Here is a 25,383-nt window from a genome sequence, read left to right as displayed (position 1 = left end):
GTTATCAATATAAATCACCCTGTATATAGATAGATAAAATACAATTTAAAATGTTGTCAATCAAATATGGTACATACACATATACACATTTTAAAGAATTTCTTCTTCAAGGGAGAAAGCTTTTGGTTTTACACCAACAAATAATTTAAACGATATTTTAAAAGATATAAATAACTAGAGTGATACCCACCCGCTTCGCTGGGTTTAAAAGTAAAGATTGATGAAGATTCTCTCGCTAATCTCCTTTCTATAACACTCGAAATAATGGCAAGGATTGTTTTACACAGGTAAAATATATGTATGGATTTCTATTTTTTTAAATTTATATTAGTAATTATTCATTGAGTATATCAAAAAAGATGGCCGTGAAATATTTTATATTGACTAAGAAATCTGTAATTTAAGGTAATGTCAAATTAAATTAATTTTTATTTTTTTTATTTTTTTATTAATATATGTTTATAAATTATATCTCATGTGTTATTCTGAAGTATGAGCTATATTGCTGTACAGTTTCATTAAAAACCATTCGCTAGTTTTAGCGTGAAAGCGTAACAAACAAACAAACAAACAAACATGCTTACTTTCGCATTTATAATATATAGAGATTTTATATTAAACTTTTAATTGGGAATTCATATAGTTAACGCAGCTTCAGCGTGATGAATTTTATTATTATAAATCACATATATATATATTGTATGTATTAATAAATTAACTAATAATAAAAATCACTTCAATTAATTAGTATGCGAACTTGTTTTCATTTGATGATGTGATATGTTATATTTTTGTTATTTATTTACTTAACGTACTACAAACGTATGTACACTTACATACGTAGTATGTACGTACCTACATGTTTGTATATATAAGGTAGATAAATAGGCAGACGTGTTTTGTATCTATATAGTTTGATACTTATATGTTTTAACAATATACCTATAATTCATTCTATACGTAAAGAGAAATTTTTCTCTGTGAATTTACCCGCGTGGATTTGTAATTTTCTTTTCTTTCAAAGTTATAAATTAACGAAAAACAAGTGAAAACAAACAATTGACTGAGTTAATTGTTGAAATACCATGCCTAGTCAATGTTGATTTCTTTATCACATAAAACATATAAACATGTGACACATACATAACTGATAATCAAGTATAGTACATATTATAAAATTTCCGCCTAACTGGCGCCCTCACGGGTAAACAGTGATGTTTACGAAAAAATGTTTCAAACAAAAGTTGTTTAATTTTTGATAAGGAACATTTTTTACGTTTAAACTTTTGTTCTATCTCTAACGGTTTACAAGATGGGTCCTACGGACCCAAGACCCAATTCACCTATGATGCTCATTTACGAACTTGACCTCACTTTTTACGTCCTGAGTACGCTGTAAAAATTTCAGCTCGATATCTTTTTTCGTTTTTGAGTTATCGTGTCCACAGACGGACGGACAACCGGAAATGGACTAATTAGGTGATTTTATGAACACCTATGACAAAATTTTTTTCCTAGCATTATTTTTAAGCGTTACAAACTTGGGACTAAACTAAATATACTATGTATATTTCATATATACATGGTATAACAAGTGAAAACAAACAAAATATCTTTGATTCTATCATTGCCGGTTTATTTCATTCGCAATTCGTATATTTATGATAATTAAAAAAAGTCAACTGACGTTACAGCGCCGTTCTTATAACTTCGTGAGTTTCCGGATCGTTTTCGCCAATTTGAATTTTAATGATTTTCAATGTCTGTTTTCTCGTTCATATGGCTCCAACAAAACCGGGGGAAAAATTAACCAATTTATCAAGACATTTACTTACATTTAAAAAAAAAGAAAACAAAATGTGAAAAAGGTCTATTGTTTAGATCACTGACGTCTTCTAACAAAGCTCGATGTACGATTTTACTATACTTAAATTAACTTTCAGAAAAAAATACTTCGGCACCAATTGAATGTCAAAAATAAGTAGGACATATATGGACATATCCATAGCGACAGCTAAGGCTTTGCACAATTGAGGTTGCAAATAAAAGCTATTGAAACATCAATATACACCGTTATATAAAACAGAAAACACTGTGAACTGGAACAATTATAATATTATATAATATAACATGATGATTAACTAAAATCAACGAATCATATTTAAAACATTATTAGCACAAATACTTTATACGTTTCGTTAAACATTTCATCATTATGATCAAACAACGTAAACATAACTAGCTGGCTGCCTAGGTAGCGATAATCATTTCTACTACATTAATATACCAACATATCTATGTCATTAAAATCACACCAGTTAAAACATTCTAAGTGTTACTTATTATAACATTTCATATGATAAGTACACTTAGAATGTTTTAATTGGTACGATTATAATGACATAGAGTTTACCTACATAAAATGTAGGTATATGTTGATGGTTAAACAAGTATGTTACATTCAAAGCTCACCAATATTGACAATTAATGTATAACTTTTTATATAAATAATCAATAAATACGGAATCGTTACCGTGGGTTACAGATAGAAGCAACAAACTTTTTAACGTATAATATGCCAAAACCTAGAAATTTTTTTAACAAAAATTATGCATATTCAAACATCGAGCAAAATCTTAAATTTATAATCATAAAAGCAGAACATCGAAAAATGAAACAAATTTATACGAAACTAGCTTGAAACCAGCCCGCTTCACTGGGCTTAAAAGTAAGAACCATCGCTTTATATCCTAAACCTCTTTTGATCTCACTTATTCCCTTTCCATAACACTTGAAGGAATTGTTTTATAAAGCTAAAATACTTGCACAATTTGTTTAAGTGTAAAATAGTGATGAGTGATTTAGTATATCAGAAACGAAGGCCATGAATTGTTTGACATTTACTTTTATAAAGATTACAGAAATCTTTAATTTATGGTTCCAAATGATAACAATAGATGGAACAGTAAAATGTCAGATTAAATTTAATTTTTTTTATAAAAAAAAAATATATTTTTATAAATTATAGCTCATGTGTTATTATGATGTATGAGCTATATTGTTGTACACTTTCAATCAAATCCATTCGCTAGTTTTTGGGTGAAAGCGTAACAAACAAACAAACATCCTTACTTTCACATTTATATTATATAGGGATGATTAGATTATTGGTTGAGCTAAACAAGGTTGGATTTCATCAAGAAGTGAAAGTGGACAATAAGAAAGAAAACCGCCTTAAAAAGATGGTTGCTGGATCATTTCTGCCCATGCAAGAGTTTGTTAAAAATAAAATATTAGAAAAAGAAAAATTAAAAGCTAATATGAATTTATATTTTACTGAAGACTAAATATTTATTAGTATTTTGCATATAAAGAAAATTTTACAACCATATTTAAAATAAACAATGTAACATATATATTTTGATCAATTTGATTGATTAAAACTTTCTTTCATTAAAAATTATTGATTATTGGCTTACAAGAGATAAATCGATGACTCTTACAGTAAATAGTTTATTAAATGGCGGCTTGTTGTACCATGATTATGGTATTACTATTATTATAATAGAAGTAAAACATAATTTATTAATGATACAACGATTTATGTTTAACTTTGGTTGTCCATCTGTTTTACAACTTTTTATATCGTATGTTTGTTACATTTAATATTATCGCTGTTTATGGGACTTTTGAATTATTTAAGAATATCATACATATATATATATATATATATAAAATGTCGTGAATGAGGCCTTTATTGCCAGCTCAATATTTCATGAAGTATATTCATGAAAAAGTTATATAAGACGTTAATTATATACCAAACACCCTGTTTGTTCCGTTTGATAATGAAAACTTTTATAACAAGTGTAATTTACAAAATTTAAAAAACCCCCCGACAAATGCGATTTATTCCTTGTAAACCGATTTTTGAAAAGTCGCCTATAAAATGTTCTCAATTAAGTCGGTTCGACCGTTTAGCGGCAACAATGCCACTGAGAAATACACAAACGCACACATAAACACTTTAAACTTATTACACTCCTTCCGTAATCAATATCAAAGTGATGGTCAACGACGTCAGATGAGATGAAGAGGTACATAGAGAGTTATACTTTTTTGGGACAAATTTTTGGAAATATTTTAATTGAAATTGAAATATTTGAGTTGACTTTGTTGTTCTGAATTATTGTTTTTAATTACCTAATTATTTAACCATTTCACTTTTCAAAATAAATTGATTCAGCTTTATTTGACAATTCATTTCCATAGTAGTTCTTTATATGTAAAAATTATACGTCATGTTTTTTCCAAATTGAATCGATTTTGAAGATCATCGCTAATTTTTTAGTTTTTTTCGAGTACGGAACTCTAAGCTCGTACTTGAAACATAGCTAAGAATACTCTCCGTTAAATTAACTTTCAAATGAAATCAAAAACTTTAAATCGGTTCATCCGTTAAGGCGCTACAATGCCAAAGACAGACAAACACACAGACATACACCTCTTTTTTTAGTTCGGGGGTTGGAAATCTTCAGCATGTAAAGAATGAATCAATAGTTATTAAGATCTACTATTTCGCAGGATTTTAAATCAAATAAATTGTATTTTCAGGAGACATCGAACGACTTAAATTTGAGCAACAATAGACAGGCGTTTAAAAATATTGTCTTCATGGATTATTTCACGAACTTAAGATGTACAAAATATATCGGGATGAAAACAAAAGCTTTCAGCCAGAAAGTAAAAGCAAAACTTTTTATTTATAATTTGCGTATACAAATCATGTACATTCTTGATAAGAAAAACTGTACTTATAAGAATAAAAAAAAACACATTGAATGAATAGTTTACACATAAATAAGCCGCTAATGGCAACTCTCCATATTCATGTATACAGTAAAGTTATAATAAAAACCTTAATATGCAAATTAATATGTTGAATAGCATATATTTAATGTATATAGGCTAGGAGATGGTGATAAACTTTGCTTGAAAACTTTAAAGCTTCCTAATGTCTGGATTTTGGATAATTCGGTAATCGTAAAAAAAAAACCCGAAAAATGAATCCTAAAATATAATTGACCAGGAGTATTGTTCTAATTACGAGTGGGTTGGGTTCTGAAGTTTTTAGCACTAGCGATCAAAAATGGGCCTCTATTACAAAAACTTATTCGGTCGAATTTTCCAGGTCTATTTTTTCCTAGCATAATTAATTTCCCATAGAGATAAAATATGCCTTGTCCCTAAAAACGGTTGTATTTACTCTGTTTACTAGAATGCATTTCCAAAAGAACTTTTGACCATTTTAAAATCAATTTTTTATCATCATTTCTTAAGACCCTTTAAGGAATACAAATTATTTTTCTGAAACGTTTGTGAAAGATATTGAGGTAGTAGTTGGAAAATTGAAGAAAATTAAAGTAAATTTCAATATTTTGATTACTTGCTTACCAATTATGTTCATTGGTTTCAGCAGCTTTAGTAACTTCAAGAAGTCAATATAATACATGGAGCATTTTCAATTAAAAAACTATCGTATTTTTTTTCTCCAAAATTACAAACAAAATTTTCGACATGATGGTCGCACAGCGGTTTCTAAATAGCAATGACGTATCTTTAAATTTATTCGAAACATAAGAATGGGAAGTAAAATCAGTCCCAATCTCTCAATCCAGCAAAAAATAAAAAATATTTAAGGGTGTAAGAGAACTTGAATAGTAAAAAAGTATTGTTCCGCCAAAACTTTCAAAAAAACGCTTCAACTAATTTTAATTTTTAACCCCCAAACTAAAAAAAAAGGGTGTCACAAGTTTGGCCGCTGCGTGTATGTATCTGCCTGCCTGTCTGTCTGTTTGGTAATTTAATGTGTTGTTGTATGAGTGGTGTTAGCTATGTTTTAAGTGCCATTTTAGGGTTCTGTACCCGAAGAAACTAAAAAATTGGCGATGATCTTTAAAATCCGCTTAGTTTGGAAAAGGCTTTAAGGAAGAAGGTAATTTAATGGAGAGTGTTCTTAGATATGTTTCAAGTGCGAATCTAGAGTTCCTTACCGGAAAAATTTGTCGGAGGTCTTCCAATTTTGTTAATTTCACTTATTAATTGAACTAAAGACTCCGTCCGTTTGTAAAGAAGAATACAAAAGGAAATCCAAATTACTATCAGTTATTTTCTGATCATCATTTCAAGTTGCATTTTACAAGTTTTCATTCAGTGTACTTTCATAATTTAGAAACATCAAATCTTATTTCAATTTGGAATAATTAAAGGCTCTATCCACAGTTCAACTTTTCCAAATTTAAATGTGTATTTGCTGATTGATGCATATAGAGCGCCCATTATGGAATGTTTATAAACGACGAGTTATTATAATGAATTCTTCATTTTCAATATATTGACTCGTATATATGAAGAACAAACAGTTAGGCTACAATTCACTTTCTGAATTTGTAATCTCTACGGACACTTCGTACATAGTGATAGATATTTTATGTATATGCATTAGATTCATATATTTTTTTTTAATTCTGTAGAAATACAAAATGAATTCGGAACAGGTTGTTTTTTAAGACTTTGATTGACAAATGAAATATAAAAGACAAATGCTAGTGAGTATTACTAATAGAAATCAGACCCAAGACTTTATTTTCTACAACGTGTTTTCTATAATTTTACTTAATATAATAGCTGCCCTTTTTCTCGATTTCTTCTTTCTGAACCCGATTTGCCTGAAAATTATTAACATGCGCAGTTTCATTATTCAATCAATATTCATTCACATTAAAAACAAACATTTACAAATATTTTAATGAATACTCCGATGTCAAAAATCATGGAATGATACAATCTTCTAATTTAAGACATTCATACATTCTTCTAATTTAACAGATTTAAAGCACACAAACAAATGTTTTAACTTTACATAAGAGTTATTTTGTACTCCTCCAACTGACAAAGCATGGTATCTTAGTTTTTTAAAAATGCTTTATAAATTATTTAAAGACTGACACCCACCGTTTTATATGTCTTCCCGTGTCTCCCCATGTTTATTGATTTGCCACGGATTTCTAATACGTCTGCAAAATTTCAAATAATTGAGACATCTGAAAGTGGGTAAAAACTTGATTGAAAATTCTATTCATTTTTACCGTTACAGCTTATTAATAAATCGTGAAATTTACAAAATTTAAAAAACCCCCGACAAATGCTTGTAACCGATTTTCGGAAACTTAGCTATAAAATGTACTCACTCAAGACGGTTCGACCGTTTAGGGGCTACGATGCCACTGAGAAACATACAGACGCACAGATAAACACTTTAAACTTATAACACTCTTTCTTAAATCATTATCAAAGTGATGGCCAAGGACATCAGATGAGATGAAAAGGATACTTAGAGAGCTATCATTTTTTGGGACAAATTTTTTGAAATATTTTAAATGAAATTGAAATATTTGAGTTGAGATTGTCCTTTTGAATTATTGTTTTGAATTTCCTAATTATTTTATCATTTCACTTTTCAAAATGAATCAAGTCATGTTTATTTGATCATTAATTTCCATAGTAATTATTTATATGTTAAAATTATACAATATACCTTTTCCAAACTGAATCGATTTTGAAGATCATCGCCAATTTTTTAGTTTTTGGGGTATGTTACCCTAAGCTCGCAATTGAAACATAGCTAAGAACACTCTTCGTTAAATTACCTTTCAAAAAAAAAAAATTAAAATCGGTTCACCCGTTTAGGCACTACGATGCCACAGACAGACAAACACACAGCCACACACACATAGCGGTCACACTTATTTGTTTTAATTCGGTGGTTAATTAAAAAAGTGGCTATTAATATAGACAATTTGAACCTTAAATATATCGTAAAATATTTGACATTAATTTTCGAGATGAAATTAATAACATTCTATCAGAAACATTAAGAAACCTATGTAATACATTAATGAAGTATGACTATTTTGAAAGATGTTTTTAATTTTGTAACAAACATTTCTATAAAATATAGTTTTGTTTAATTCTTTATGTGGTTGTAGTTCTGTTCATAATGATTATTGATTAATGTGTAAAATGCCGTATGCTGTTATATAAAAACTTAAAATGAATTAATATTGTAAATAATTACAAAAATGTATGTAAATATCAGTTTATATTTCTGTTAAAGTCTAGTCTTTATACATACCACATCATATCCTTTATAGTATAAAAGATATTTATTTTAAAAAAAAAAGCTATTTAATTCTACACATTTAAATTATTTGTATTATGAAGAATCAAATTTACTTGTTTTGAAAGCTTGTATAATTTTCTATAAAAAGCTTTGCTTGATTATATGTGTTTGTAGAATCCAAACTAATTTACAGGATGTATCAAAATAACATATCATAATATTCAAAAAGCACACCATAGAAGTGAAATTTACAAAATTTAATAAACTCGCGACAAATGCGATTTATACCTTGTAAACCGATTTTTTTAAACTTAACTTTGAAATGTTCTCAATCGAGTCGGTTTGACCCTCCTTCTTAAATCAATATAAAGTGAAGGACATCATATGAGATGAAAAGGATACTTAGAGAGCTATCATTTTTGGGACTAATTTTTGGAAATATTTTAGTTGAAATTGAAATATTGGAGTTGACTTTGTTCTTTTGAATTATTGTTTTGAATTACCTAATTATTTTACCATTTTAATTTTCGAAATGAATTGAGTTTATTTGACCATTCATTTCCATAGTAATTATTTATATATTAAAATTATATGTCATGCCTTTTCTAAACTGAATTGATTTTGAAAACCATCACCAATTATTTAGTTTTTGGGTTGTGTAACCCTAAACTCGCAATTGAAACATAGCTCTCCGTTAAATTACCTTTCAAATGAAACCAAAAAAATTAAAATCGGTTTATCCGTTTAGGCGCTACGATGCCACAGACAGACAAATACACAAACACACACACATAGCGGTCAAACTTATAACACCCCCTTTTTTTTTAGTTCGGGCGTTAAAAACAAGTTTTTTTACGCATAAACTTAATTACAAAAGTCGTTTTCAAGCATATGGCAACTTGTAAAAAACACCCTCTATATAACGATAAAATTTCTTTAAAACCAAGTTCACATTAAAGTTCAAAACCAACTAAATTAATAAACCGTTATAATTTTTGTGAAATAAGCTATAATAATCACGCCTAAAGTTCTCTTAAAACTATTTTAAAATGAATATTTTCGAGAAAAAATTAAGTAGTTTGCATTTTAGTTACAGGAATATGTTTAACTTTTTTTTTCTATAAAAAGCAATTAAAAACAATTTTATATTATGATGGTGGTACTTACAACGGATATTTACAAAAACTTATCGATCAAACATAAATCAACTTTTTTTTCTACATCTTCTCTTCCAATCACAACATTTGTGCCTTTACTGACCTATACGGATGATTTGACGATGAATGAAATATCATACATATTTTATATACATACTACATAGTCCAAGCTCTTATGCCAGTAACGAACGGGTCACTAATAACAAACAAGTGAAATTTACAAAATTTAAAAAAAAAAAAAAAAACCGACAAATGCGATTTATTTTTTGTAAACCGATTTTTGGAAACTTGAAGCTATAAAATGTTGTCAATCAAGGCGGTTCGACCGTTTAAGGACTGAGATGTCACTGAGAAACGCACAGAAAAACACTTTTAACTTATAACACTCTTTAATTAATATCAAAGTGATGGTCAAGGACATCAGATGAGATGAAAGAGATACTTAGAAAGCTATCATTTTTTGGGACAAATTTTTTGAAATATTTTAATTGAAATATTTGAGTTTATGCTTTTGAGTTTTGAATTACCTAATTATTTTACCATTTCACTTTTAGAAATGAATTGAGCCATGTTTATTTGACCATTCATTTCCATAGTAATTATTTATATGTTAAAATTATATGGCATGCCTTTTCCAAACTAAATCGATTTTGAAGATTATGGCCAATTTTTTAGTTTTTTTGGGTACAAAACTCTAATCTCGTTCATGAATCATAGCTAAGAACACCCTCCGTTAAATTAACTTTCAAATGGCACACACACATTGCTTCCAAACTTATCATACCCCTTTTTTTAGTTTAGTTCGAGGATTAAAAAGTGATAATGGTCAAGTCTTTTGGCCTAAAAAAACTAACCAATTTGTATCAAAAACACGAATTTTATTAGGGTAGAACGTGCAAGTTTAAGTTTTAAGAGAAAATGTATAAAATTTGGTTTAAAATAATTCATAAATTAACATAGTTCAAACTAAATTAAAACATATAAAAAAATACTAATGATAGATATAGGTATTAAATCCAATTTTGTTGGTGGCAGCGCAGATTAGTTTCAGCATATAATAGGAATTCATTACCTTTTAGTGAAGCGAAACTTTTAAAGACATTATTTTAAAAAAAACCGTGCAGTTATTCATTCACTCTTTAATAGACAAAAAATTAAATTGACCAATCAAACGTAGAGAAACTCAACTTATATTAGGTATATTGTCGTTCAAATTTCTTAGCCCAATGTGTAAAATAAAAGGTGAATTTGAAAAAATTCTTATTTATTTTTAAACGAACAAATTTGAGAAAAGTTTCATTACACAATTAAGCAATTCTTCAGTCTGCAGTAACTTATAAATTAAGGACAAATGGAAACATTTATCTTTATTTGTGAGTTTTTAAATATGAAAATATATAAAAAAAAAATATATAAAAATTACGACATTTTTGTTACTGCTATGGCAGCTTGGACTAGGACTTAAAAATATAATCTTCTAACTTACAGACAAGTTTAAAAAAAATAATATTTTTTGATAATTTTGAACTAATTATTTAAAAAAATTCAAATACATAAATTATATTCAATATCATCAGTATAACAAATTTATTTTTAATTTTATTTATCACTTTTTTGAAATAAATTATAAAAGACCGACAAATTTTTTATTTTTTTTTTCATATGGTAATTTTTTTTTTATATCATACATGATTTTTTTTTATTTTATATTATATTTTGTAACAGATAAAACTTTAACTTTCAAACAGTGTTCCAGGCGTGTAAGAATAACTGAAAGTTGAAAACTTAAAAAAGTGTAAACTGCGTGTAAAAAAAAGGAGACATTTTTTGGAGTAAAAAATTTGAACAATTTTATCGTAATTAAACGATCAATTTACTGCTATGCCAAACTCAAATTCAGTTTAATCTTGTAGACTTTCAAATAAGATGTGCTTTATTAATTAACATATGAAGGGCTGTGAATCATTCTCAAATCGTACAAAAAAATTGGTTTAAAAGATTAAATACCAATTTTTAATCACAAATATCATATCCTCAATTGTATCATGTACATTACCATAATAAGAACCCGATAGAAAAGCATGTTTTTTTATTTGTATACTTTCGAAAATTTACTAAAAATTACTAAGGGAAAAAAATTTGTTAATATATTTTTATGTAATTTTATATTGAAAATGGTTTTTCTAAGCTATAAATTCAATGAAAAGGGACATGAACATATCGCTTTCGTAACGGCATCGTACGAAGAAATGATAAAATAACATGAACGCTGATAAATGATTTGTCTCTCAAATGGCTTTTACTATATTACAACGCAATTTTCCATAGAAACAAGACGAAAATGTGAATTTAGAGTTATTTCGGTTGGCTCACAGCCCGATGACTGGTGTAAATACGTCACTACCCTTTCTTTTTTCAAAAATATAACTATTTTTTATTAATTATTAATAAAAAAAAATGCAATTATTATTTTAAAAAAATAACTTAAATATACTTTAGATGAATTATTCATTCATTTAAATTTGTGGCAAAAAAATTAATGCAACTTCTCTGTATTTATCCGTTGCTATTAAAAAACACGCAGTTAATCCAGATACACTTGCATTAAGTGCACAATTTGATCAAAGTTAGTTTATGAATTAATTATTTTTTATCGCATTTTTACATTTTCTTTTAACTTTAACATGTTTTTCCGTTTACAGCAAAACCAAAATTAAAGCTTTACTTATTATCACTTTATTTAATCATGATATCTCCCATTGTAATTATCGTGAATGTTCGTTGTTCAATTACTACACGGCTGTAGATTCATGGAACATCCTGTGCACTGTTTTGTATATATAGAAGACGAAAAAAATATGATAATACGAAACATAATATCAGAAGTTGTCCGTTTCGACGATGTTTGCAACGATCCTAGTGACTACTGACAGTAATGTTGGTATATATATTTTTTATAGATTACAACACAAACATCACTAGAAAATAAATTACTTTTATCATGACAGTTATTGGAGAGAACTTTTTTTTATGTATAAGTGTATTTATATTTTTTAAACTGGCTTCATTCGGAGTCTTAAAATGATTTTATTTTTTTGTGTGAAAATAAAGTACATACATATATTTTAAAGGTGTATATATTGCTATAAATATGTAGAAATATGTATTAGGAATATTGTTTCATCAGTTGACAAATACTATTGGAACGAGAGCTGGCAACGTTTTCAAGTGTTTCTTTAAGAAAACGAATTTATTAAAAGTGACTTAATTTTGGTTCATTCCTTACTAAATGAACATAGATACGAATGAAGTTCATCTTAAACCTGTAAACGCTCGCGCTGTACACGCGCTAGTATAGGAACTGAATATCTCGCAAATAAAAATTACATTATTTAATTTTTTTTAAATCATAGTAACATAACATCCACGCTAAAGTTGCTTGACTAGTCTTAAAATAATTTTAAAATTAGCAATCAGCAAATAGTAAACTCAATCACTCTGAGATGCCAGACGGAGATTTTCCCAACAAGGAAAGAAATATCCAAAATTCAACGTTTTTAAAATCAACTTTGCCGTGGCGTTTCTAGTACCTCTTATGCCATATGGCACAAAATTAAACCTGAGATCTAAGGTGGCTGTGCGAGCGACAAAAATTGAATATGTTTTCCATGGAAACGTCTTATATGAAAATTTTAAGTAATGGATACTGTAATGAAACACTTGAGTCAATTTAGAGAATTTAATGTGAACACTTTGTACTACAGTGCAGTTGAATGCAGATTTAGATGGCATTGTATTCTTATTTAATAAATTGGGGCTGAATGTGTTTGGAATATCAAGTTTGTAAATTGATTTTATGTGAAATAATTAATGTACCCTTGCAATAAAGCGTTAAAATATGTCGAAGGTTTAAAAGAATTCACATAGTGGTGTATTGATTGTATCGAATCTACCAATGATAGACTGTTAAAATATAATATTTCAGGATTTTAAACATATATTACATGCTGACTAATTCGATTACAACTTTGGGTCAAGAAGATGCAGGTTCCACGGTAATTTATGAAAACCTTAAAAGCTTTTGTACATTATTCTACAAAAGCCATATTTCCACATAATTGAAATTTTTGTCTGAGACACTAGACAAACAAATTTAAGATTAAAAATAACTTACTGTATATCTTAAAAAAAAAAGAAACAAAAAAATCCTTTTTTAATAATATCATTTTGAAATGAAAATAAATAAAATGCTTATCGCACATCTAAAACACACAAAAAACAATATCAATTGTTTTCATTTGAACTTTCAAGGTTATAAAATACTAAAACATTGCCAACTTTTTATAAAAAATATATAAAATATTTTGAAATTTTTGATTGTAGTATAAAATTCCGTATAGGTATAAATTTTCGAAAAAAACTATATAATAGAAGCAAAAATTTAGGGGGGAAATTCTTTGATAGCTTCTTTAAATAGTAAAATTTATTTTATAATAATTTATTTTTATTAAAAGCTTTGCAAGAATTTGAACCAAACTTAACTACACTCTTTTAGTAAAATTCGATATAAGAACTTTAAATTTTTCTCTATAATTAAATTTTCACCGAATGAATGTAATTTCCTGTTATAAGATTACTTGAATTTTCTAAATACTGCGGTAGAGATAAGATACGTAATTGAAATTAATTGTATCAGTGCCGTAAAAAGTATAAGGCAAGCATTATATTAGAATACTTTCGAAAATAATCGGTACTTAGAAAAATTAGGCTTCCGATCGTTACTTAAGTTTCAAAGAGCAAAATTCATTTAGATTTTACTCAAGTTTCTCTTTGGTTGCTCCGAAAGGTATGTGAAGGTCATCTATCTGTTATCATTGTGATATTTCGATGAAAATTAATTATTATAGCTTATGTTTATAGTGATAAAATTTATTATTTTATTCAATTCGTAAATTCAATACTCAGTGTTCGTAAGCCAACCTTATACCAGTGTATTTAAATAATTAAAACTATTATTAGTTATTTTTATCTATTAACTCATTTTAAGAATATTGATAAAAATTTTTTAACTGCCAAAAAATTGTATTAAGTATTATTTTTTCGAAAAAATCTGTATCTTAAAAAAATATTCTGATTTCGAGTCATAAAAGCACATTTTTCTTTTATAATATTAAAATTAAAAATCGTAATTTTTAAACTGTAATCACGTGACCTAAAACGCGGGCAAGCCCTGATGTGATGTCATATCGGTATGAACCATAGACCATCAGTTGGTTCAGTGTAGACAACTGTGTATAATATATCCATAGATAGTAAGTATTTATATTTATTATAATTAGTTGTCTATGAATATATCTGTCAAATGTGTTATTTCATATAATGATACCGATATTACGTCACCAAATTGAATGCCCGCGTTTTTGACAGTTTAAAAAAGGTTTAAAATTTAATTTAAGTTTTTGGCAAGAAAGCGTGTGTATTTTTCCGAAATAAATGTTTGGTGTCTTTTTATAAGCAAAATCAACATTTTGAAGTACTTTTTCAAATATAGTAGAATATCCTATTGAACTGTGCATATTCAAGTAAGAAACTAATAGATCACACGAATTTGAAGATCTTAAATTAAAAATCTTATAAAAATTTTATTAATAATAAATTGAAACCAGAATATATAAAACGGTACATTTTAAACATTTTTAAATGAGAGTTTTTAAAAAAAGATTTAAAATGTTTCATTATATATATGTAACGTTACCATGTAACTAAAACTTGAGAATACCAAAAAATATCTATCTCATATACTAAATGAACATATATACAAAACAAGTTGAAGACTTCTTCAAAGGGAAAATATCTTTGATAGTAAATTACTGACGGGTTTCAAGTTGACTACTGTAATATGTTATATATTTATTTCATATTATTTAAAGACGACAAGTCTTCCTTATCGTTAGGTACATATTTTATATTCGAGTTTGAAATATGTATAATGATATCTATACTTCTTTCATTGCCATACCATACTATAACAGACAAGAAACTTACTCTCATAGAAAGATATATTTCTATAATCTCAAACAGAAGCACCAAGAATGAATGCTGATGTCTATTATGACTTTATACCGCGACGGATAAATCTTCAAGAATTATTTGTAGGTAAGTATATTATAAAATTAAGATTTTAAGCAATAAGGAATGCAATTTTTACTTCAAAAACTTTCATTGTTATTATTTTATTAGATATTGGTACGTGAGCTAAGAATATTTTCGAGAAATAATTTGAAGACAGCTGAATTTTGAATATTTCTTTCCTTTTTGAATCTAGGCATAAAAAATAGATACTCAGTCATGGGGCTTGTTTACGGAAGTAAAAAGTTAAAACTTTGGAATAACTGTGTTTTTTTTTGTTCTTAATGAATCATAGTAGGAATAATTTAAATTGCATTATTTGAAATTATTAACGTGTGCATACAAAACTCTTATAAATAATAAAAAACGTATGAATATTAATCAAATTAGTTAATAGATAATTGTACAGCTTTAACTATTATTACATAGGTGTCGTTTTTTCAATTAAAAAGAGTCAATTTAATAGGTTACGGTGTTATAATTCGCCATGGGAACTGATTCTAGCGCTGTCTAGTGGTAGAAAATAGAAGCTGTCTATGACAAGTCAAATTTAAATTAGAATCACCTAAATACTTGATAATGTCATTTATATTTATTTCAAAACTTTTATTATTCATTATGAATAACTTTTGACACTTTCGTACTCTGTTTATTTAAATATATTTCTGTTTAAATTTGGCTTATCATAGATCGCTTCTATTTTCTACCACCAGAGAACGCTAGAATCAGTTCCCATGGCGAATTGTAGCCATATGTATAGCATATTGATGGCGCAAAACCATAGGCTTTTACTTCAAAAAAAAGTCTTAAAAATACTGGTAAGCGGAGTAAATCGCTTTTAGTCCCAGACGTACTTCATCCCTGTATAATTTCAATAAGAAATGTCTATAATCCAGCAGCCTTGTTTCAAGCTTTTACGCCACGTTGACTACTCTTTAAACAATAAATAATTTTTAAATAATCAAAATTTGATTTTCTTTTTTAAATTTCTGCGAATTTCTCCGTTTTTAACATTTCTTCTTTGGAATAAGAAGCTAAAATAAAAACGGAGTATAAGAGATACATGTCTATATTCAGACTTGATCAATTTTTTTTTATTACATATATTTGATAAATAATTTTAAATTTGTATAACGTTATCAAAAAATATAAATAAATAAAAATGTTTTATTGATTTTGAAACAATATTTTGTTTGTTTATAAACCAAGAGACCTAATTAGTCGAACAAAATATTAAGTAAATTTAATAACAAAATTATATATATTATAAATAAAAATAATATACAATAAATATTATGAATCAAAAATATTATATTTCATAATTTTTTTTATGCATGTTATTTTGTGGGGTATTAATACACGATTTTGACATTTTTTGCATTGATATACGTGTCCCGAATGTTGTAAAAACAAATAATTAATGTGAGTAAAATGTAAGTACTTCTTTCGAAAAAAAATTTTTGCACTAGTTGCAAGATAATTCACTAAAAAACCAAAAAAACAATGTTAATTAATAACCCCGATTTTCAAATAAAAAGATCTTTCACTTATTTTGTTTTGCGCCATTAGACAGTTGCGAAAATTTACAAACCCCCCCCCCGTAATATGTTCACTCCTCCGTATACGTTTCTGAGGGTAAAACATCTTATTTTATTATAGTTAGTAGCCATAGTATATGACATATGTCATATATACTTCATGAAGCCAATATCGAGACTTAATTAATTATTTTCTCGATTCAGGCACTTTTTCCACTTGTTATTCTTGTATACGTACCAACGCAATAGGCTTTAATAGTATCTGCCAAAATTTGCCCTCATTCAGTTCTAGCCGCTTTTTGCCTACTCTGCCTGCATGGTAAATCCGACCCTACTGCAGATACCATTTTACAAGGTGTAATAATTATACATATAATTTTACATCAGCTATAGCTACTAGTCGTAGTACCCCTCGGTATAAGTATCATTAATAAATTTGCTTTAAATTAAACTAACGAATTTCTCTACGAAATGAGTGACATTTATTACGACAGCGAGCCTGACTCTTACTGCCAGTCCGTAGTCTGGCAGCCCGTTTTATCTAGTGCTACGTTAAATGATTTTTTCTTTTGTTATTTGATTATCTTGATCTTAGAACAACAAAAATAAAATGATATCCATAAATTTTGAACCACACAAAAAACTGTCCGACTTGGAAAATGCGTTGATTTTTTTGTTGGTTTATTTTCGAAATTTCCCGGAATGACTATGTTCAAGGTTGGCAACCCAAGTAGATACAATAACCAACCGCATTTTTTGAGAGATTTAAACCAAAAAAAGTGATCTAGGTACCCGTGGAAGTAACCTCTGAAACCATGACTGTCTGTATCGATATGAACTACAGTTTGAAGAATATTTTTCATTTATTATTATATTCGATGTAATAAGACTCGTCTGAATACGTATAAATAAATTTTCGATACATTAACAACGTACACATATTATAAATAAATAATAATAGCTAAATCATCGAAGCTAAACGAACCGAAGGAGACTTAACGCAACTGAATTGAATTTAAGTTATGTGATATTTTATAATAATGCAATACACAATTCTCTTACATTACATTACAAACATAACATAATATAAAACCTAACTGGTTTACTTGTTGTTTGTTGCCTGAATGGCGCGTCGTGGTAACGATACTAATACTTACCTACTATAACTAACTGTTGCCTGGCTGCTCTCTGCCTTACAATATATATTGTAAGCTTACATGTACAACTTTTACAGTACAATCCCTATAATTCGAATATTCAGAAAGCTAAAATAAGAGGCTATTTGACTAATTTCTGTAAACCATCGCAAGATTATTATTATATGGTATTTATAGAACCCATAAAAAGTGTTCACTTAAAAAACATAAAACTAAAAATATAATTTGGCTAAAATAATCAATTTCATAGAAACATGATTACATCATATACGTACACAAATTGTTACAGCAGTTATGTTACTGTACTTAATACTTAGATGTGGTTTGTATACATACACTCAATACACGCACACAATTGCATATTTATCAAATTTTTTTATTAACGTTTCCAGAAATCGATTTAAAAAAAAAAAAAAAAAATGGCCAATAATCTAAAAGCTAAAAGACCTTGAATTCTAGATAATAGACTGAATTTCGCAACCAATATGTATACAAAATGTCAGGTCGAATTCAGACTCATTTTCCTCGTTAGTAGAACAGCCCATATGTATTTATATATTTTTTTCTGCTTTAATATAAATCTGTTCTGTATATTTTCGCCTTATTCTTCGCTATTACACAATCAATAACATTGCACACACTTATTTTAAAAGGTTATTATAACATAATTTATTCCGTATGCAGTACTTGTTGTGCACATAATAGTAATAGACCGTAAGCAAATAACGAAGCGAGAAATTCATAATTCATGATTCTTATTGTTTGCCTTCTTGACGATTGGTAATGCTGAATTTACCAACATTATTAAACATTTTAAATACTCATGTAATTGGAAAGTAAAATTTTTAATTATCGATTAATTCTCAATCAACAATAGCAATTATTATGGCGGACGAGTCAATGCAGTATGGGCTTCAGGCCCATGAAGGATGGCGATATCTACAATACCACTGGTGGATCGCCCTATTCAATATTGTCATCTTACTTTCTTTAACATCGATACTATACTATGTCTCTGTACAATACCAGCATTATAAACGCCATACATTTTTCACCGTGTATGACAAAATTAAGAAATTAATTATGAAAAATAAAGTTATTGACAATACAATACGTGAAAAAAATCGCAATTGGGCGTTTTCAATCTTACAAATGACAAAAAGTATCATGAAAATTTCGTTTCATTATGAGCTCACGATCTAATACGTATGACGCGAATTGATTTTGTTATAAAGTACTTAATGACAAAAAAACAAACAGCTTGCAGAAAAAGCTGTGTTACTCTCTCATGTTCCATTAATAATTTTATTAGTTTTCGTTAAATTTACTAAACACACGATCATTATTATTGAACGTTTCAAATTCGTGGTGTTACACTTTTATCACGGATTATATTTTCTAATTAATTTAAGACTTGTTATAAGATTTTATTTATATTTGCATGAAATAAAAAAAAAAACTTTATAACAACAAAAAAATGAATTAAAAAATATTTTTTTCATAACTTAAAGGTGTTCGCACAGTGTACTGGAAAGGGGAAAGGTAGCTACCGCATGGTTAGAAAAAATAAAATCGTCTGGTTTAAGATTGAATTTTTGTTGAATTAAATTTGAAACAAATACCACGATACTCGAAAGAAAATTCAGCGAATTTTGACAAATATTTATTTGAGTATGTATTTGATAACTATGGTCACGTGATTACGATGTATATATATATATATATATATATATATATATATATATATATATATATATATATATATATATATATATATATATATATATATATATATACAGTGATGATAGATCGAAGGATTAAGTTGATTTAATTTTAATTTTTTTTTTTCGGTTCGTATAATTTTCCATTCTGTAGCCTTCACTTTCAGATAGTATAGTGATTTATAGAATGCAATTTTATGAAGAAATTTTCTTTGTAGTTTCTGAATTCAGTATACTGTTTACAGAAAGTACCGTTTCGATAACAGTTATTTTTATTTTTTACCTGCTACAAAATAAAATTTAGTCGATTAACTTTTCTATCTAGCTAACACTATTTACAAAGATATTTACACGGTATTTACAAAATATTCTTCGATAATTTTAATCAATATTAGTAATATATATTCTTCTCTGACTTTTGGCATCGATCGACATGAAAGTTAAAGTTGGAAGTTTTTATTATTCAATTCTAAGAAAAAATTTGTGGAATAAACAAGAAGGTCAATTGGGTCTTGGGTCCGTAGGACCCATCTTGTAAACCGTTAGAGATAGAACAAAAGTTTAAATGTAAAAAATGTTCCATATCAAAAATTAAACAACTTTTGTTTGAAATATTTTTTCGTCAACATAACTGTTTACCCGTGAGGGCGCCAATTAGGCGGAAATTTTATAATATGTACTATACTTGATTATCAGTTATGTATGTATCACATGTTTGTATGTGTAATGTGGTAAAGAAATCAACACTGACAATGAATGGTATTTCAACAATTAACTCAGTCAATTGTTTGTTTTCACTTGTTAAAGCAACATTTTTACATTTATAAAATTTTGGCTCATCTAGTTCTAGATTATCTAACGTATACAAGCGTGTTTAGAAAAATTTGTATTTATTTTTAAACGGGTTACCTTTCTGGATTCTAATGACCGTTTTAATGTTTAAGTAAAAAGATCTAGGTCAGTCGTAATATGTATATGATTAAATAGATATTTTTATCATTTTTATAAAAATACATATATTCTTATATAGATTTGTTCCATTATTAATTGTAAAAAATATATAAAAAACTGAAAGTAATAATAATATTTTTTATAGAAAGAAAGAGATCATTTTATTAAAAAGTTTGTCACGTAAAATCTACATAAACTAAGCGAATTCTCTCTTTAGAATAATTATAAATGGGATTGTCACTTGTTAAGAAATTCTTAAAAATTTATTAATAGTATTATTACAAAAAATTTTAAATTTTAAACAATTTTAAATCGTTTTTCCTAAAAAATGACAAAATAATATTTTGCTAGAATAAAAGTGATAATTTAAAAAATCTCTGATGGCGTCAAGAAGTCAATATGGTAGTCATAAACAGGCTTCAATGTTAAAAAAGTAACAATTGTTGATGGAATAAATAGATCATTAAAATAATGGACTATGAATAACAACTAAGTTCAATTCATACATTTGAACACTATTGTTATTCATTACTTTGGTTTCTTAATATTCATCTACTCCACCTACGCAGTTCGATTTTAATCTTACTTTTTCGGGACTCAAAATAATTTTCCAAAAAAAAAAAACGATCACAACTTAGTATCGAACTCCAAGCCTTCCACTTGGATTCCAATATCATAATGTTATATTATTCATCTTTAACTTAAAAAATTTTAATTGTTCTTAGATCAAACGAGAAAATTGTAATTTGGTACAAAATCAACAGCTCATTTTTCTTAAGAAGAAAATTCGATAAAAGAGCTTTCTTAACATTGATCATAACATTTGTTTTTTACTTATTATAAAACATTAAATATCAATTTTATGGCCTTTCAAAGTTTTAAAAAAAAAAATTATTTCTTTGATAACATTGTTCATTGCGTATTAAATACACATATAATTGTAATAAAATATTTTGCCAACGCAAGAAAACTATGAACAAAATATTTCTATCAGGTTAAATACATTTTATATTTGAAAAATTGTATAATAAAACATTAATTTTAATCATTAAAAAAAAAACTATTTTTATATTAATTCAATAAACAATATCAAAGTAATTTATAATAAGTAACACTCAATAGCGCTGAAATGATTATCAATTAATATGATATGAATATTATTTAAAAAAATAAAATAATAATATTAGTTTAATTCAAAAATTCCAAAAATCTAACAAAAAAAAAGGTTAAATTTTGTGTTTACACTTCTCTCAAAACTACTGGTTATTATTAAATTCCGGAATTAGTTAGAGCCGGAAACCTTTTTCACCTATTGGAGAACTCCACACAGTTAGAATTTGACCGGATAATTATGTCAGTAGATCATGAATTAAAACATATACGCACATCTTTCCATGGAATAATTATATTGTAGGGACTTCAAAACAAAAATTTTAGAATTTCGAAGATAATTTTAAATGAAAATAAATTGTGTTTTTTTTTTAATTTATGTTTGTTTGTTTAAAGTTTGAAACCTCAACCTTTATTTAGAGGTCCTAGAATAGTTTTCTCTCTTCTCCAGCCTCGAAATCCTATATCTCAAGATAAACAAGTGAAAAACAACAATTGACTGAGTTAATTGTTGAAATACCATGTATAGACAGTGTTATTTGCATAATTTGTGCGCTCACGGGTAAACAGTGATGTTTACGAAAAAATATTTCAAACAAAATTTTTTATAAGGAACATTTTTTATATATAAACTTTTGGTCCATCTCTAAGGGTTTACAAAATGGGTCCTACGGACCCAAGACCCAATTGACCTACGTTGTTCATTTACGAACCTCAACTAGATATCTCTTTTCGTTTTTGAATAATCGTGATGACAGACGGACAGACAGACAAAAGACAGGCAGACACCCGGAAATGGACTAATAAGATGATTTTATAATCACCTATACGAAAATTTTGTTCATAACATCAATTTTTTTAAGCGTTACAAACTTGGGACTAAACTTCGTATACCTTGGTATATTTCATATACATGGTATAAAAACAGTAATAATATGACATTTTTTTCATTTTCTGTTCAAGTTAACAATATTATTTTACATTCAATGGAATTCAAGTAAGGACTTCAAACCTTAAAAGGTAATATATAATGTTTCAATGAGGAGAGAATAACTTCCAGGAAAATCATTTAATGAACATAGTTCACATGTCAGTTTGTACTTCTTCACCTTATTTTTGGTTAAATCGAATGAGTATTTTTGCTACGAAAATGAAATACAATGTGAAAGTAATGATCTGATACAAAATCGCCATCTCTCCAGCTCAAAGCAGTACTTTAAGTTTTTTCCATAAAATGAGTCTACGTAAGAGCCAAAATGTATATATACAGTCAAAAACGGTAATAGTGACGAATCGGTTTTAACGACGAAATGAAAAGACCCAACTTAATCTCTAACATTGATTATACTGACATATCGGCTATAGCGACCAATATTCATTGGAATTATATCTAGAAATTTCGACTTTAAGGACCAACACAATTTTTTTAAGTGCAAACTTTTTCAGTTAAACAAAAGGGCCTCATTATATTATTTAGAAACAATATTAAATTTTGTTTTGAACATCATCAGTTCAAATATCGGTTAAAGCGACCAGTTGTCATAGGAATTAGTCAGGAATAACGACTAATAAATTCTAGTTTTTATTTTGAAGTAAGTATATATAGAATCTTGAAATTAACTAAAACTCAATACCTTGAATGTTTTTATTCCCTGCGCTTCCACCATAAAAAATAATAAATTCACAAAAAAGATTATAGTTTTGAATACGGATTGAACAGCTCAGGCAATTTTCTTACAAAGATTGCTTTGCAAGGATTTTATTCCGTTTTCGGTTTTTTAGAATCTTTTGTAATAATAAAAATATCAAATATTCATTAATATTAACAAGGGATCACAGCCTAGTGGTAATAGGACAGTGACTTATATTCCAATATACCCACGTCCTATTCCTTTTTTTGCGAATAGAACTATGACCTATTTTAAGTACTAGTTTCTTATAAAAAAAGAAAAATTGACGATGTTTTATTGCAAAAGCTACAACTTTTCGAGTTCATCATTAAAATTTTCTTATAATTTTTCCCGTGTATGTGTGAATAAAAAATCGCAATAAAAACAAAACAATTGAATAGGTACTCATTTTCTACCTCAATTATTAGTATATTACTGATACCTTCTTATTCGCTCCGTGCATGAATTTTATTTCAAGCAGTTACCAGAGTAACGAGATACAACTTTATTTTATGGATGGACATATTAGTCTATGGATTGTATAAATGTTTTACATGGAAAATTTAATACTTTAAAAAAAAAATTTAAATAAGTAGTAATGTTAATTAAGAATATTTTGTCGGGCAAATTGTTGCAGGTTTTCCATCATCTTGGCACTTTCAGGCAAGTTAAGTATGCCAAATATGAAATTATAATTTTCAAGATATTAAAATGTCCTTTCTCTTTGGCGTGATAGATAAGTCTAGGTTTTTAATCGTTTCCTCAAATTAATTAAATTACCCTTCCGTTTTTGCAAAACAACAGTTTTTTATTAGCCCGAAAATTCAGACGATTTTTCGTCGAAAAATCAATTTTCGTAAAGCTTTTCAATAGATATAATTTTTCGGCTGTTTTGTTCTCTAGATGAAACAAAAGCAACTATATCTTTTTTAATTACAGTTAGTTAATTGAGACCGTCGCTAGACAAAATTTACCCCAAATTGTTTATCCGTGCAATTTTATTGTAAAAACATTTTTTTAAATCTTATCAAATTAATCAAAAAATGGTAGATTGCTCCAAAAAATCTCACCAAAATCAAAAAAATTCAACATATTTCCCAATAGAAGATAAACAAATAAAAATATTCAAATTATTTCATACCCAATGCATTCCGGGCGATGTTATTTGTTGTCGAATTGTATGTGACAAATTTTCCTCATCTGCAAACACTCCCATCTGCTGAACACGGTCGGTACACGATGTTGTAAGCCCGCGTATTTTATGCGAGCAATTCTTAAACACCGTGTCCGCCGGCAATATGATTGTTGAATAAGACACTACAACAACTGAATATCACTGTCATAAACACACAGTTTTTTTTTAAATACTTTTTTCAAAATTTTTGAAGGACACTGTCAAAGATGGTAAAATATGCAAAACACAAAATTGTTTAGATTGAAACACAAACGTCCCAAACAGTTTAGACCAAAGTTATATAATTATTGTTAGTTGTTAAATATACAATTTTAATTGTTTAACTTCATCACAAATTTATTATAATTTAAAATCAGTTTGAAGAGAAACAAGAATATTCATATCGGTCACAAACACAAAGTAAGAACAAACAAAACAAATGAAATTTAATACAAAAAAAGGTCAAAACATAAATAAATAATATAAATTGACTGATTATATTTTCTTGTTCATTTATGAATTATTATTTATTTTGAAAACAAACAAAAAAACAATTTTTTTTATATTATTGTACATTTGAAAGAAATTGAAAAT

At 27.4% G+C, this 25,383-nt stretch overlaps 1 protein-coding gene across 1 annotated transcript in view; it reads right to left on the bottom strand.

Annotated features, from left to right (window-relative positions):
- The window catches only part of LOC123296040 (putative uncharacterized protein DDB_G0277255), an 83,212-nt gene extending 58,292 nt beyond the window's left edge, over nucleotides 1-24,920 (bottom strand). The window contains exon 1 of the mRNA XM_044877501.1: nucleotides 24,757-24,920. Within this exon, the coding sequence (XP_044733436.1) occupies nucleotides 24,757-24,831 (75 nt within the window). The 5' untranslated portion in view covers nucleotides 24,832-24,920. The remainder of the gene's footprint in view (nucleotides 1-24,756) is intronic.
- Nucleotides 24,921-25,383: the final 463 nt, after the last annotated feature.

This window comes from Chrysoperla carnea, chromosome 3, assembly GCF_905475395.1.
Source record: "Chrysoperla carnea chromosome 3, inChrCarn1.1, whole genome shotgun sequence".
NCBI classification, from domain to species: Eukaryota; Metazoa; Arthropoda; class Insecta; order Neuroptera; family Chrysopidae; genus Chrysoperla; species Chrysoperla carnea.
This window is presented reverse-complemented; position numbering and strand designations above follow the sequence as displayed.